Source organism: Chelon labrosus (genome assembly GCF_963514085.1).
Source record: "Chelon labrosus genome assembly, chromosome: 14".
Lineage (NCBI taxonomy): Eukaryota > Metazoa > Chordata > Actinopteri > Mugiliformes > Mugilidae > Chelon > Chelon labrosus.
The window spans coordinates 7,744,430-7,761,117 of NC_140347.1; the positions used below are offsets into that span (position 1 = coordinate 7,744,430).

The 16,688-nt window shown below is 39.0% G+C and overlaps 1 protein-coding gene across 1 annotated transcript; it reads right to left on the reverse strand.

The window, feature by feature from the left end:
* Nucleotides 1-10,977: 10,977 nt before the first annotated feature.
* On the reverse strand, nt 10,978-16,394 carry LOC311499070 (uncharacterized protein). The gene is made up of 8 exons (XM_084559908.1): nt 16,264-16,394; nt 16,104-16,129; nt 14,161-14,358; nt 13,673-13,869; nt 12,538-12,565; nt 12,030-12,094; nt 11,854-11,881; nt 10,978-11,403 (listed from the first exon to the last, which is right to left on the reverse strand). Exons 2-8 carry the CDS (start codon nt 16,123-16,125, stop codon nt 11,312-11,314), a joined length of 630 nt encoding a protein of 209 aa, XP_084416034.1. The 5' UTR covers nt 16,126-16,129; nt 16,264-16,394; the 3' UTR covers nt 10,978-11,311.
* Nucleotides 16,395-16,688: the final 294 nt, after the last annotated feature.

The window sequence follows — 16,688 nt, forward strand, 5'->3', positions numbered from 1 at the left end:
AAAACTGAATAATAAATGCACTAAATACATCTTGGACAAAAACATAAATGCAGTAATAATGAAGCATGTGTGTAATTGCACAATTGCACTTACCTTATCCAGGTTGTCCACATCATCTTTGCAGGATTATTTTGGGCTTCTGGTGGGCCTCATCACTAATGCTGAGAAGCTCCCAAGTTTGTAAGGATGCAGAGGTGATGTTACAGTGTTCATAGTTATCTCTGTATTGTGTGTGTGTGTGTCTCTGTGTGTGTACTTGAGGGTTTTTCAACAATGCCTATTATTATGTTTCTTCAAAGACACATGAATCAGAGTGAATGTGAAAAAAGCCAAAGCGCAGCTTGCAATTGCACTTTCAATGGGTTTAAATGGGAGTTGTTTTTCTTTTTTTTTTTGTACTTTATTTTTATAAAAAGAACATAACATAGAACAAACAGTTGGTCACCTATACAATACATTCATTCAGACGTTATACTGGTGAAGTTACAAATACAATGATGGTTCAATGAGCGTCGCTTTCGGACATGTACACAATCCATTTTTCCCAATAGTGCAAATATTTATCAGTCTGTAGATTTAACGAAAAGGTCATCCTTTCCATATTTTGGATATCAGACACAACACTGATCCAGTCTGACTCCGTCGGAGGTGTGGCCCGCAGCCAGCTTCGAGTTATGGTTTTCTTACTAGCTGCTAATAGTATTTTTAAAAGATATTTGTCTCGCCCCAATATATGGGGTGCAATATTACCCAGGTAGATTGTGGAAAAAGAGCTATTAATTTCATCACCAAAAATGTTTTGTACTACTTGCGTGATCTTTAGCCAATATGGCTGAATAGCTGGGCAGCTCCAGAATATATGAAAATGGTCCGCTAGCTGTTCACCACACCCCCTCCAACACAGTCCACTGGCCGTCTCCCCTGTTTGCACATATTTTAGCTTAGGGGTTATGAAATATCTAACCAGATTCCGCCAGCAGAAATCTCTCCAGAGACCAGAACTAGTAGAAGTTGACTGTACGGAGCATATATTCAGCCACTCTTCTTCTGTGATGACAATTTGAGATTCTTTCTCCCATTTTAATCTAATCTTATCTGTTGAGTGTTTCTTAATAGACTGAATACGGGAGTACAGTTTTGAAACAAGTTTCCTATTATCCTTTTTTTTGTACATGTCAATAAATATGTCGATTAAGTTGGTCTCACTTTCCTCTAGTGGTTTTATTTGATCGTTATAATAAGACCTGGTTTGGAGATACCTAAAGAAATCCGTTTTGTCTAGCCCATATGTATCCGAAATTTTCTGAAAACTATCAAATTCTCCCCTGGATGTAATTGAACAGTAAGAGGTAATTCCTCTTCTATACCAATGTTTAAACCTCCCGTCAATCCTTGCGGGCTTAAAGTCAGGGTCAAAAGCAACCCATCTCAGTAACCTAGACTGTCTTTCAAATGTTGGTGACTTACATTCCTTAAACCAAATACGAAGGCAGACTTTAGACCATTGGTTCAGATCATTAGAATGCTGCTCATACAGTGTTTTACTACCCAATATAGATTGTAATGGTATATCTAATTGTGAAGTTTCCAAGTCCTTCCATTTTGCTGTATAATTTGGGTTGCAGCAGCATGCCAGTGGTCTTAATTGCGCTGCCTTATAATAGTCTGCTAGGCATGGTAGTGATCTGCCCCCTTTCTCTTTAGCCAGTTGCAGCGTTTTGAATTGGATCCTTGGCCTTCTACCTGCCCATATGAATCTTGAGATCCACTTATCCCATTCGTTAAATTGCACTTGCGTAATCATTACTGGGAGGGATTGAAAGAGATATAAAAGTCGGGGGAGTAGGTTCATCTTTATTGTTTCTATCCTATTATGCATGTCTAAGGGCAGTTGAGACCATCTGTCGATATCTGACTTGATGTTTTTACTTACGGGGCCAAAATTGCTTTCGTATATCTTGGATAGATCTTTAGGTATTCGAATCCCCAAATATTTAATGTCCTTTGAGTTCCATTTAAAATCAAATCTATTCAGTAATTCTTTTTGAGGGGAATAATTATAGCTTAAAATTTGAGTTTTTTGTACATTTAATTTATATCCGGAATAGGTTCCAAATTCCTTTAGTATAGACATCAGCCTAGGGATGCTAGTCTCTGGCTCTGTTATAAGCAATAAAACGTCGTCCGCATATAGACAAATCTTTTGCTCCAGGCCCCTGACCATTATTCCTTTTATTACCGGGTCATCCCTGATTGACTGTGCTAGGGGTTCGATAAATAGGGAGAAAAGGGCCGGGCTGAGAGGACAACCTTGACGGCATCCTCGCTCCAGCTCAATAGGCTGTGAGTGATGTCCGTTGATTTTTATTCTGGCGTTTGGGGAAAAATATAGGGTTTTAAAACATCTAATAGAGTCGTCTTTAAATCCAAATCTTCTCAGCGTCAAATACAGGTACCCCCAGCGGACCGAATCAAACGCCTTTTCGGCATCTAGACTGAGTACTACAGCTTGTTTTTTCCCTTTAGACACATGATCAAGTATATGCAGCACCCGTCTGATATTGTCTTGCGTCTGTCTCTCGCACACAAAGCCTGTTTGATCTGAGTCCACTAGTTCTGGTATAATGTGTTCTAATCTTTTAGACAGTATTGACGCATATAACTTGTAATCAATATTAAGTACAGAGATTGGTCTATATGCACTGCACTCTTTTTTATCCTTACCCTCCTTATGAATAACTGAAATGATTGCTTCACTCCATGTTCTTGGTGGATCAGCTTCTCTAAGTGTGTGGTTAAAGCAATCCAAAAGTATTGGTACTATTTGCTCTTTAAAGGTCTTGTACCATTCGGCCGGAAAGCCGTCTGTTCCTGGTGCCTTGTTGGCCTTCAACTTAGAGATTGCCTTTTCTATTTCTTCCTTTGTGATATCTGCCATTAGGGCTTTATTCTGTTCTTCACCTATGGAGGGTAAATCTAGTGATTCCAGAAATGTATTTATTTCCTGAGGGCTAGTTGTATTTGGTTCCCTGTATAGTTCTCTGTAATAATTTTCAAAAATGTGTTGTATGTCCTCTAACTTGTGGCATGTTTTTTTAGTTCTAGGGTCTCTAATTTCAAATATGGAGCTCTCTGCCTGTTGCTTCCTTAACCTCCATGACAGGAGTTTCAAGGCCCTAGGGCCGTTCTCATAATACCTCTGCTTAACAAATTTAGCTTTTTTCTCTAATTCCCCTTCATAGAGTCCATTTAATTCCTTTTTGAGGGTATTAATTTTATTTAGGGTATGGGGGTCTTTCCCTTCAACAAGATCACTCTCTAACACTTTAAGTTTTTCTTGTAAATCAGACAGTTTTTTACTTCTTTCCTTTTTCTTATGTGACGTGTAGGCGATAAGCTTTCCTCTGATCACTGATTTAGCTGCATCCCACAAAACACTTGGCGATACTTCCCCATTATTATTATTATCCATGTAGTCTTTAAATTCCTTCTGTATATAGGTCTTGCACGTAATATCATTTAAGGTACTTGTATTAAGTCGCCAAAATGTGTTTTTCTTTTTGTTGTCTAGGTGCAGGGTTAGATAAACAGGCGAGTGGTCAGAGACATCACGAATCCCTATACTACATTCCCGGATTCTGTGCCTGTCCGAGTTATTGGTAAAAAAATAGTCAATTCTTGAGTGCACTCTGTGACTTGCTGAGTAAAATGTATACTGTCTAGCTGATGGATTGAGCTCCCTCCATACATCGACCATCCCAAGCTCTGTCAACAGACTCTTGATTACTCTAGCGTTGGGAGCAGTTCTCTTTGATGTGTTAGAAGAGTCAAGTTTACATTGTAACTGGGTATTCCAGTCTCCCCCACATATTAAAACTCCAGTGGCTTCAGTGGCAATCAAATTAAAAACTTCTCTAATACAGGAAGTTTCCTGGCCAGGTGGTATGTACACATTTACTAATGTAACTTCTTTCTGTTCAAGATACCCCTTTACAATTACATACCGACCCTCTTTATCTCGGAGTTCAGAAATCACTTGGAAGTTCACTCTATTAGGAATCAAGATTGCTACCCCCCTTTTTTTCCCGTTCTTATAGCATGAATAAAATGTATTTTTAAAACCATGTTTTTTTAGCTTTTCATGTTCAATCTGATTAAGATGGGTCTCCTGCCAGAATATCACATGTAGTTTCTCCCTATTCATCTTTGCAATAACCTTGCCTCTTTTGGTTGGACTGTGCAGGCCGTTTACATTGAGGGTAACTACCCTATATTCCTGACATTGCATTTAATCTCACAGTTAACACAGATAAGTGAATGACATGCTTTTGGTGACCAAACTTGAACTGTTTTTGAACAGTAACGCAAACTTAAAACACTGAGCAAGAAAAAACTCAGGTAGACCTCCATTTTGAAGTAATATAACACTTCTTAAGGTGGGGGGAGTAGTCTAGTTAACCACCAGAGCCCCCTCTTCAGTGCAACTTGTAAACCCCCTGCTCCAAGGGTGTATTTGTGCACTAAATTCTTCGACACCGATCTCTTTCCCGTACATGTCGGTCAATCATAATCATTATATGGGTTAAAGACAATCCCACACAGCGATAAATCAAAAACTGAAATTATGAGCTGTTAGCTGTATATTAATAAATGATAGATATATAGAAACAGAAACAGAGGAGGTTCAGTCTTATTAGGGCGGAGGAGGAATCAATTACAAAACAACCACAGGTAATATATAGTTTTTGCTCCCGTCAACATTAATTATTCCTCCGTTCCGCGACCCCAGTGTCACTCACTTTTTTTTTTCTTTTTTTTTAAGGCTCTCAAACGAGACTCTCCCCTTGCGTTAAACAGTCTGTTACCTCCCGTTCCCGTTAACACCGGGTCCGGGAGTTGTTTTTCTGACACTAATCACTGACATATCCAGAGTTCTAATAATCGCCCCAAGAAAAATGCACGTCACAAACATTAGAATATAAATGGATGATAAAGGGTAAAAATTCAGACATTAATCAAATATATTCATGAACAGGACTGAAGTTGATTAAAAGATTTATGTAAAAAAAAAAGTTGAAAAGAAATATTAATGTGCTATTTCTATGGCATTTTTGAGGAGGACACTTTTGTCCCTTAATAGTAACAACATAAATATTTTTGCTAATCTGACTGAAAAAAATCCATCAAAATCAGCGTTGCTACTAATCATTGACATATCCAAGGGTCTAATAATCCCTCCAAGAAAAATCCACTTTGCGTTCAGAGTATGGAATATATTTCATTTCTTGTGTTTTAAGAGAAATTTTTGATGCCATCACAAACACTGGCATATAAAGGGTAAAAATTGCAAACTTAATGAAATATTTCCTATCTATGATTAGGACTAAAGTTTATTAAAAGATTTATGGAAAAAAAAAAAAAGCAGAAATATTAACATATGCAATTTCTATGACATTTTTGAGGAGGACACTTTTGTCCCATAATGTTAACAACAATGTTAACAAAATTAGATTACACAGTGTAAAAATAGAGTATTATGGGATTTGTTTTTAAAATATCAAAATTTGTTGAAAAATACACACCTTTGCCAAATATCATAGCTACAAGCATAACCAATGCTAAGTATTCAAAAAATAAAATTTGAAAGTGACACTTTTGTCCTTATCAGGGCACTACACACTAACATACTAATCTATAATACACACACTTAAACATGAAGATGTCACAGAACTTGTCACATAACCTTGGTTGTAACCCTGGTTTCTCATTAAGTGAGAGGTCCAAATTTATTCAGGTCTGTGCTCTCTTAAAGACGTGATGACGGATGAAATGTACAAGATAATATAAGGGAGCAGTTACCATGTTAAAGAAATATTTTAACATGGATAGTAGCAGCTTCCAGAACATAGCAACAAGGGCAAACGGGATGATGGAAAACACTCCGAATGAATACCGCTTTGTGATTCGTTTCCCACCTAAAACAGAAAATAATAGAGATATCAATCATGTGAGATAATTTATCATTTAGAGTCCTGTTGATAAGTGGTTGTAGAGCAAGGCAGTTGATGAGGGGACAACTCTGAAATCAAACCTGCACCAGTGCAGTGAGGACTGTTCATGGGTGGGCCATCAGGGCACCCCAATTTTTAATTAATTTCACAGCAAGCACAAACTACCTTCTGATCTATCTATCTATCTATCTAATGACTGTGAGTGACAAAATGAAGATCAGTTTGAAAAAATATCTTAAATTCATGATTATTGTCACACTTACGATTGATGATGGTTAGAAACCACGAAGGCCAAAAGAAAGAAAACAAGCACAGAGAAGAAAAAAATATGAGTTATTATCATTTATAACAGTAAAACTGCAACATGTGTATCTTTCAGAAGAGGAGCTCAGTGACAGTAACATAACACAAGTCTACTCCTACGTTTACATGGATAGATATTTTAATGACTCATGAGTGATCTGATGAATCCTTCTGATTACAGATTAACAGTTTGAATGGACACTACATAAAATGATCTTGTTTGAATGGTTTGTTGTTTAGTTACCTATGTGTTCCTGTACTTCTTAAAAATAAAAATAATGTTCATGAGAAAACATGCTCAGAACGAATAGATCAAGTGTTTCCATGGTTATTAGAAGCTGATATTTTCCTATTGAACAGATTATCAAAGGTTTACACCAGCTCTCACAATCTCAGTAAAAACACCTTCTGATCTGATCAGTCTGTCCTGATTGGGGATGTTATATGAGGTATTTTAATTCCGATTATTAGCGAAACACTAGTCTCCATGTTAGCACAGTGAGTGATTGTGTGTAAATCTGACATTAGATCAGTAAATCTAGTTATTACCTTTGAAACAGGAAGATATGTCCTGATTTGATCCAATGCAATGTCATTGCAGTTGCAGTTGAGGAGTCTGTCCTCATAAAACAGAGTGTCCACAGTGAGGAGGACATTTGTGTTCTCCACGTGGCGACTGCTTTTAGCTACAACATGTTCAGGGTTGAAGGTGTGATGCATCACCACCAGGATGATTGGTTTATTTCCTTTAAGAACAGAAACAAGTTGAAACTTTAGAGAGCAGATGAGTTGAGTTACCCCATCTGTAGCTCATCCTGCAGGGCTTCTGATCACCTCCAGTTTTATCCTTCTTCCTGAATTGTCATGGCTCTTCATTTTATATTTGTCATTACATAAGAACCACTGCTTTGTGTGCAACCTCATACTGAAGTGGACAGTTAATGTAAGAACAGTACAGCTATATTGTAAATAAATGTAACTTCCGAAATATAGGTGGTTTAGGCTTTCGATTTAAGTTGACGCAGAGGCTAGCGCGATAATGCAGAACCTACGCAGAGACTAGCGCCATAGCCTGATGTGCACCGCCCCAGAAATGTAACTATGCGTCATGGCGACACAGAGCGTAAGAGCAGTGATTCGTCCGCTTAGTAGTAGCATGTTCCTGCTTTAATAATTCCAGATGTGTCTCCATCTCTGCAATTTTCGAATTGATTGTTTTGTATCAATATAGAATTGGCAGGGTTAACAGAGGATGTTTGGAGATACTGACATTTGTATGATTTGTGTGTGGCGAAATTCGGCCAAAATTTCGACCAAAGTTTCAGTCACCATTGTTGAAAGTGTAGCAGGAAGTGGAAAGTGAAGCAGGAAGTAGAAACAAAAATTAACTCAACTGGCAAAAAGGTCCCGCAGTATCACATAAGCGCCTTAATGAAGGGGGCAGCAGAAATCCAGACACTGACTAAAGGTCCTTCTTACCATAACGCTGATTGACTTGGTCCATGGCCTCACTGATGTCCGTACCAACTCGTGAAGTGATGGGGCAGAAAACCAGAAGGTAGTCACAAGCTTCAAAAGACTTCACCGTACTCTGTCCAAGATCTTTCAGCTTCTGAACAATGGACTGATGAGCTCCATTTGTTATTCCTGTGCAGTAGACAAGAAACTTCCACAACACTAAAGATGAATGGAAAAGCCAGAAGCATTTGGTTAGCTAATATTTCACAAGATTTGAATTATCCGCTGCTGCTCCGTGGACTTACAAGCCAGCAGCATTTACTTTGTTCATTTAGATTGTAGGTTAATCGTCATATCATATGACTGTGGGTTTGTTAGTTGGACAGGGCCTCTAAATGTGTTTTGCCTGGGATCTTGGCACAGTGGATTCTAACATCTAATCCTGTGTATTAATGAATGTTATATCCAGCCTAGGCTAGTGACTGTTGCGAATAGTGCAGCTGACAACTAGGGAAAGAACTAGTGACAGCATGGAAAGACAGCTGACAGGAGGAAACAGTCCCCGCTGGGGCTACAATGGGTTAGCAGCTCATTATAGCAGTAGCCCAGGCTTTAATAAGCCGTGGGCTACACCCTACCTTGCTACAAGTCTGAATATTGTTGAAATACCCCTAGAGTCAGTGAAAGCAGGGGCGGAAGATGACTCACCTTTGTCTGACACTAATTTGACACTGAGTAGGCAAAGCATGTTATTGGAAGCCACTAGTTCAGATGCAGGTGAGAAGAAGCAGCAGGTTTGTGTGTGTGGCTGGCAAAAGGTGACAACAGTAAAGGGCCTCAGAATCCATCAAGGGAGAAAAAAGTGCTTGGCAGAGGGAACTCAGGGACCCCACATTGATAGTTACTTCTAAAGAAGTGCATTAAGTCAGTCGGTTGAAGTCCAGTGACAGGAAGTAACCCACAGTTCACAGGATCCCCTAACATTGAGGCAGGTGCAAGCACTGAGTCAGACAGAGAGGACAGCCAGCTAAAGAGGGAGAAAATTAGCAGTCAGAAACCAACGATCAAATGGCCAGGTGCAGCAGATAGTAGGCAGTGGGAGGACATCAGTAGCAATTTGGTTAGTGCGCTAGTTAGGCTTAAAGGGACAGCGGAGAGTAAGTTGGAGAAAATCTCATTTATGATTATGGTAAGGAAAGATTTGGTGTGGTTGAGAAATGGAAGAAACAAGAGGGATTAGATCTAGGCGTCAGCAAGAGAACGATAGGCTCGTCCAGGAGAGGAGACTCCTTAAGAGGCAGGTCTGTGCTCAGAATCTCCACCAGCTCTTTAGCTGCTAAATGCTCCATTCACTAGCTTGTTGCTAACTTTGTCTGTCAGCAGTTAGCCACATGGCGCAGAGAGGAAGTGCAGAGTCACTTCATGATTATCTGTAGGCTCATCTCTACATGCAACTCACTTCACTAAGTCATTGATGACATATATTGATGACCAGGATCGACATAAGCAGCTTTAAAAGATCAGTTGTGATTAATGGAGCATATTCTCTTTAAACATTTCATCATTGTCAGTTTATAAAACACAGTAAACTTATTATTTTCACCTGGTAATACTGGTTCATGGGCCATGGCTCTAAGGAAGAATAAAGAAACAAAATTAAACAAATCAAGCAGGACTTAGAGCATTGCTAACCCTCTTGCTGCAGCTGCTTTGTCTAAGAAATGTCTGGACCAGACAATAGAAATATATAAATAAATACCTTAGAGGCATATAACCTGAATATGACTGAAGTATGGTAGAGGTTCAGCAGTTGACGGCCTCACAGGGATTATTTCAAACATTCTGAAGCATTTACTTACGGAATAGATTGATAACTTCTTCGTCTCTCTGGCATGTCCTTCTTGCTCAGACTAACAACTGCAGCTCCTCCCTGTCAGTGAAATACTTTCACTTTTGTTTTTGAGCAGTGACGTCAGGTGCAGCCAACCCCTGCAGGGGAAGTGCAGACATATTAGCTGAGTGCAGAACGAGATCAGAGACTGTGTAGTGGGAGAAAACATTGTATTTTTGTCACGCTTGTTAATCAGACATGTTTAGTTTTTATTCCCCCTGTAGGCTCTTTCTGCCTCCACATTCACTTCTTCTTCCCAGTCTCTGTTATTCAGCATCTTATCCATTAGTCTGTTTACAGCTCTTCCACATACACTATCTCACCTGTTTCTCCTCAATCACTCTGCTTCCTGCCAGCTTTTTGATGAATGTCGTGGCAACTGAAAATCAGTCGCTTGTCTAGTGCAGATGAGAGTTGGTCAAAATACCAAGTTATGACACAATATTTAGTTTCCAGAAACCTTTATTGCTTGCAAGCAAGAGCCACTCATCAGCGACGGATGATGACTGAAGAGAGGCAGTCTCTCCTCAGCGTTTATACTATCCTAAACAATGTTCTTATCTGTAGACATTTAAGACATTGATCCACACATTTAAGAATTTCCCTCACATTAAGCAAACTTTCTACTGATGTCTTTAACTCCAGGTTATCCTTTCTTCTGGTCTGCTGCCTCTCTTTGCTGATCTGGATTACTTTACTTGTTTGAATGACCTCCTCGGGAGTCACAGCAAGCTTGGACATTAACATTTCTCTGTTAATCAATTTAGTTTCCCTTGTGCTTTCCCTTTAGTTCTGACACTATCTCTAACCCAGTGAACTTTCACTTTTACCTGATGTACCTGTGTTCTTTCCTCACCTGTTTTCCTCATGTCTCTGTGTTCTTAGTGTTTTCTGGTTTTCAGTTGTTGGACAGTCTTCCTCCCACAGTCTCATTCCTCCTATGTCTTACATCTGGGTCCTCTCTATCCCTGCTGCACCGTGAAGAACATGACTCTAAATGTGTTGTAGTCTTAAAGGTTACTGAATGTTTTTGGAGCTACTTTGATGCTAGATCTTCACATGGCAATTACATCAGACATGTCTTCTTTCTTAAGTAAGTCCAGATCTCTATTGCTGTTCTTTTATAAAGTTTCCTTTGATGATGTGATGATGATTTAGTTGTGTTTCAACACTGAGGTTATAGTTAATTATGCAGCATTATATTCTGCAGCAAAATCATGACATAGCCGATCTTCAGTAGACTGAGGAGGTGTCCCTGAACTTCAGCTTTTCTACATTTGAATAAAGAGCAGTGAGCCAGACTGATGCTTTATTCTTTTTCTTTATTTTTGAGACTAGCAGGAGAGATCAAACACAGTTACACTGATTCATTTCTGTTTATTCATTACAAATAAGATCAGTATTATAATTAGCACAAAGCAACAAAAAGTATCCTACAGAGCTTTTTAAGCTTCATAATGCTCAACTACACACCAATGTACTAATTTAAAATACACACATTTAATCATGTACATGTCACAAACCTTGTCACATGACCTTGGTTATAACCCTGGCTTCTCATTAAATGAGAGGTCCACATTTGTTCGGGTCTTTGCTCTCTTAAAGAAGTGATGACAGATAAAATGTACAGGATAATATAAGGCAGCAGTTACTCTGTTAAAGAAGGTTTTTTTTTCATTTCATAAACAAACCAGAAGGTGGCAGCCACAAGAGCGATATAAATCCAGTATCGTGTCGGCCCTAAAATAGAAAATAATAGAGAAACCAATCATTCAAAGTAATTTACCGTTTAAACAATATGAGAACAATATGATAACAACACCAGCATCATTATTCATCAGCTAAATTCACAGTTTTATATTCGTAATTTTGCTCGTCAGTCCAGTCCTGCCATAGATTAAATAGTGATTCTTTGGTTTTTTTCTTTGTGTCTTTTTGAAAAGTGGCTGTGGAGCAAGGCAGTAGATGAGGAGGTAGCTCTGGAATTGAACCTGCACCAGTGCAGTGAGGACTGTTGCCTCAGTTCATGGGTGAGCTATGAGGTCACCCCAAGAATAATTTATAATTCATTTTGCAGCACGTGCAGACAGGAAGATTACACAAACCAATATCTAATAACTGTGAGTGATGAATGAAGATCAACTGGAAACAAATCTGTAATCTGAAGTTTATGATTATCATCACACTTACAATTGAAGATGGTTGGAAACCAGAAAGGCTATAAGAAAGAAAACAAACACACAAAAGATAAGTTATAATAATTTATAACAGTAAAACTGCAACAGATGCATCTTTCAGAAGAGGAGCTCAGTGACAGTAACACAAGTCAATGTTAGAGGATTTTTTTTTTTCATTTTATTAACAACCCAGATGGTGAGAACCCCGGTGAAAATCCCTCCTAGAACAATCCACATTACCCTTCGTTTCCGCCCTAAAATAGAAAATAATAGAGAATTAATTTGATGTAATTCACCATTTAAACAATACGAGAACAATATGATAACAACACCAGCATCATTATTCATCAACAAATTTCACAGTTTTATATTCATAGATTTGGTCGTCAGTCCTGCCATAGATTAAATAGTGATTCTTGCTTTTCTTTTTTTTTTTGTCCTTTTGAAAATTGGCTGTGGAGCAAGGCAGTAGATGAGGAGGTAGCTCTGGAATTGAACCTGCACCAGTGTAGTGAGGACTGTTGCCTCAGTTCAGGGGTGAGCTATGAGGTCACCCCAAGAATAATCTATAATTTATTTCGCAGCAAGTGCAGACAGGAAGATTACACAAACCAATATCTAATAACTGTGAGTGATGAATGAAGATCAACTGGAAACAAATCTGTAATCTGAAGTTTATGATTATCATCACACTTACAGCTGAAGATGGGTAGAAACCAGTAAGGCTAAAAGAAAGAAAACAAACACACAAAAGATGAGTTATAATCATTTATAACAGCAAAACTGCAACAGGTGCATCTTTCAGAAGAGGAGCTCAGTGACAGTAACACAAGTCTACTCCTACGTTTACACGGACAGACATGATGAGTCATTCTGATTAAAGATTCTAACTTGACCGTTTAAATGGACACTTAATAAAATGATCTTGTTTGAATGGTTTGTTGTTTAGTTACCTCCATGTTTCTGTCCTCTTTAAAAATGTGTTATAATGTTCATGAGCAAACATGCTCAGAACGAATAGGTCAAGTGTTTCCATGGTTATTAGGAGCTAATATTTTCCCACTGAACAGATTATCAAAGGTTTACACCACCTTTCTCAGGGGCCGTCCACACGGAAACGCAAAAACGCAGAAACGCAGAAGTTTTGCATCGTTTTGGCCAATCGTCCACACGTATCCTGTAAACGCATAGCCCTAAAACGCACTTTTCTGAAAACGGGTCCCAGGGTGGAGAAATTCGCAAACGCGGCTCTTGCATTTCTGTATGGACAGACAAAAACGGAGAAAACGATGACGTCATCGCCACACTCCCGAGCAGCCTTCCAACTCCCGCGAGACGTCTCATAACAACATCAACAACAATGGCGGACTACATGCTAGTTTTCCTGCTGGAGAAGATATTGAGCCTATTAGGGTTACTAGGGCAAAATATCATGCTCCTGTGCCACCATGCTGACCAAAAAAGGCGATTTGTAAACAGCGCTCAAGATTTGTGCGCATGCTCCGCCTCTTCCTCTCCGTTTTTGGTGAATTTCTGAAACTGAAACAGCGCCACCTATAGGCCTGGAATATGAAGTAGCGTTTTCGGTCGTGCTGAAACGGATCTGTGTGGACGCGGATATTTCTTGAAACGATGCCCTCGAAAACGGAGAGGGAAAAGATCGTTTTCGTACGTGTGGACGTGGCCTCAGTCTAAATAAAAACACCTTCTGATCTGATTAGTCTGTCCTGATTGAGGATGTTATACGAGGTATTTTAATTACTAGTGTCCATGTCAAAACAGTGAGAGATTGTGTGTAAATCTGACATTAGATCAGTAAATCCTGTCATTACCTTTGAAACGGGAAGATATGTCCTGATTTGATCCAATGCAATGTCATTGCAGTTACAGTTGAGGAGTCTGTCCTCATAAAACAGAGTGTCCACAGTGAGGAAGACATTTGGGCTCTCCACGTGGCGACCGCTTTTAGCTACAACATGTTCTGGATTGAAGGTGTGATGCATCACCACCAGGATGATTGGTTTATTTCCTGTAAGCACAGAAACAAGTTGAAACCTCAGAGAGCAGATGAGTTAGGGTACCCCATCTGTAGCTCATCCTGCAGGGCTTCTGATCACCTCCAGTTTTATGCTTTTTCCTGAATTGTCATGACTCCTCATTTTATATTTATCATAATATAAGAACCACTGCTTTGTGCACAACCTCGTACTGAAGTGGACAGTTGATGTAAGACCAGTACAGCTATATTGTAAATAAATATTACTTCCCTGTAATGAAGGGGACAGTAGATATCCAGACACTGACTAAAGGTACTTCTTACCAAAACGTTGATTGACTTGGTCCATGGCCTCACTGATGTCCGTTCCAACTCGTGAAGTGATGGGACAGAAAACCAGAAGGTAGTCGCAATCTTCAAAAGACATTGTCTCAATCTGTCCAAGACATTGAAGCTTCTGAACAGTGGACAGATGAGCTCCATTTGTTTTCCCCGTGTAGTAGACAAAGAACTTCTTCAACACTAAAGATGAATGAAAAAGAATATTTGAGTCATTATTGAGCTGTAATATACTCAATGCTGCCATGCCAGAAAAAAGATAATAATAATAATAAGGCTGTCTGCTCAAGTTAGTGGTTGCTGTTGTATCATATTGTTGTTAATGAATCCTCACAATAAATAATAGTAATGATTTACATGGTAGAAACCTAATTATTTAAACATGCAACATTTTTCATTATTTTTGTTCCTATAATTCAATTTCAACATTTGAGCTATCACGTCTCTCTGACTCATCTATCTTTCTTGACTGTTCTGTATGAATGAGCACATTTGCAGCACTTGTCTGTACCCATGTCTGTACAAACTACCAGTAATGTAATATTAAAGACACATTCTTTCACATATTTAAATGAATCATATCACATTTGTACAAATATGTAGCATTTTAACAAAAAACATACATCTGTTAGACTTTTAGAACAAATAATTTTTCACATTTTAGTTCAATATTTTAGTTTAACGTCACCATGGTGTTTAACTAAAAACATCCGTTTTGCTAAATGGTGCTTCCCTTACGTCTTTTGACTTTTTCGCCGGCCTCATGTAAAAACACTGCCTTTAACTCATGGCCTTTTTCCGCCCGTAGTGCGCTGCCAGGCGGGGAGTTAGCAGTTAGCATGTAAGATATTGTAACACGTACTGAACTGAAGTGTCTCTCCTCATTGTGCCGCTTTGCCGTTGCCACAGTAACATACCCCATAAATGAGATATACGCATGTTTCTTTTACTGTGGTAAAAAATAACACTTCTTCCCACTCACTGGGACGTACCACAAAATGGTATGTTTTCTTTCGCTTTTCTTCCATGTTTTTCTGTTGTTATAACCCTCATCTAGCTCCTCAACATACTTCCGCGGCTGCTTCCATACATAGGTAAAAACAAAGATGGCGGTTTGTCTTGCGCGTGATGTTGAGCACCAGCCAGGCACCGTGTTGGCGACTCCTGGTCTAGAGAAATATTCAGTTATTTTACTAATATTCATTGTAGACAAAAATGACCACAGACAACAAGAAGCTCTTGCTGCTCATACTGCAGCATGGTGTTTAGAAAATATAGCTTTTTCCTCATTGTCCTGCATTATTATTGTGAATGTCACTCAATAACTTCATTCATATTCACCATAATGTCACTAAAGTCACCTAATCCACCATTGCCTTCATCAGCTGTAAATGTGACCTATTTCTTTTTCTAGTGTAGCAGCAATGCGTCTCCATAGTAACGTAACACAACTTGTCAAGATTCAGCTTGGCAAACTAGTTTCAGCAGGACAGTCACTTGTGATTATTTCAGTTTGTTCTGTTTCTGTGACTTCTGCTCATGTGTAGTAACACACTTTAACAGAAAGTAACACTCTCTTTTGGGTTGAAGTTTGCATTTCCTGAATTGTGTGTAGTGGCAAAATAATCAACATAAGTGTGTTGTTTTGATACCCACCAGCTCTTTAGCTGCTAAATGCTAGCTAGCTAGTTGCTAACTTTGCCTGACAGCCGTTAGCCCCATGGAGCTGAGAGGACGTGCAGAGTCACTTCATGATTATCTGTAGGCTCATCTCTACAGGCGACTCACTTCACTAATAAGTCATTGATGACATATGAAGATCGACATAAGCAGCGTTAACAGATCTACTATGATCAATGGAGCCTATTCTCTTTAAACATTTGATCATTTCCATCTTGGAAAAAAACAACATATGTTAGTATTCTCACCTGATACTTGTTTATAGACCATGGCTCTGAGGAAGGATAAAGAAACAGAATTAAACACATCAAGTAGGAGTTAGAGCATTGCTAACCCTCTTGCTGCAGCTGCTTTGTCAAAAAAATGTCTGGACCGGATTATTTCAAATGTTCTGAGGCATTTACTTACGGAATAGATTGATAACTTCTTCGTCTCTGGCATGTCCTTCTTGCTCAGACTAACAACTGCAGCTCCTCCCTGTCAGTGAAATACTTTCACTTTTATTTTTGAGCAATGACGTCAGTTGCAGCCAGCCCCTGCAGGGGAGGTGCAGATATATTAGCTGAGTGCAGAAAGAGATCAGAGACTGTGTAGTGGGAGTAAACATTGTATTTTTGTCACGTTTGTTAATCAGACATGTTTAGTTTTTATTCCCCCTGCAGGCTCTTTCTGCCTCGCCCGTTTTCCTCATGTCTCTGTTCTTAGTATTTTCTGGTTTTCAGTTGTTGGACAGTCTTCCTCCCTCAGTCTCATTCCTCCTGTGTCTTACATCTGGGTCATCCCTTTGCTGCACCGTGAAGAACATGACTCTAAATGTGTTCTAGTCTTAAAGG

What these genes read in the sequence shown, in the direction of transcription:
- LOC311499070 (XM_084559908.1), bottom strand. Translation starts at nt 16,125, where the DNA reads ATGGTCTATAAACAAGTATCAG. An exon ending in CATATCTTCCCGTTTCAAAG is followed by an intron (nt 12,566 to 13,672) that starts GTAATGACAGGA and finishes TCTTTCTTTTAG; the next exon opens with CCTTACTGGTTTCTACCCAT. An exon ending in CCGGGGTTCTCACCATCTGG is followed by an intron (nt 11,882 to 12,029) that starts GTTGTTAATAAA and finishes TCTTTCTTATAG; the next exon opens with CCTTTCTGGTTTCCAACCAT.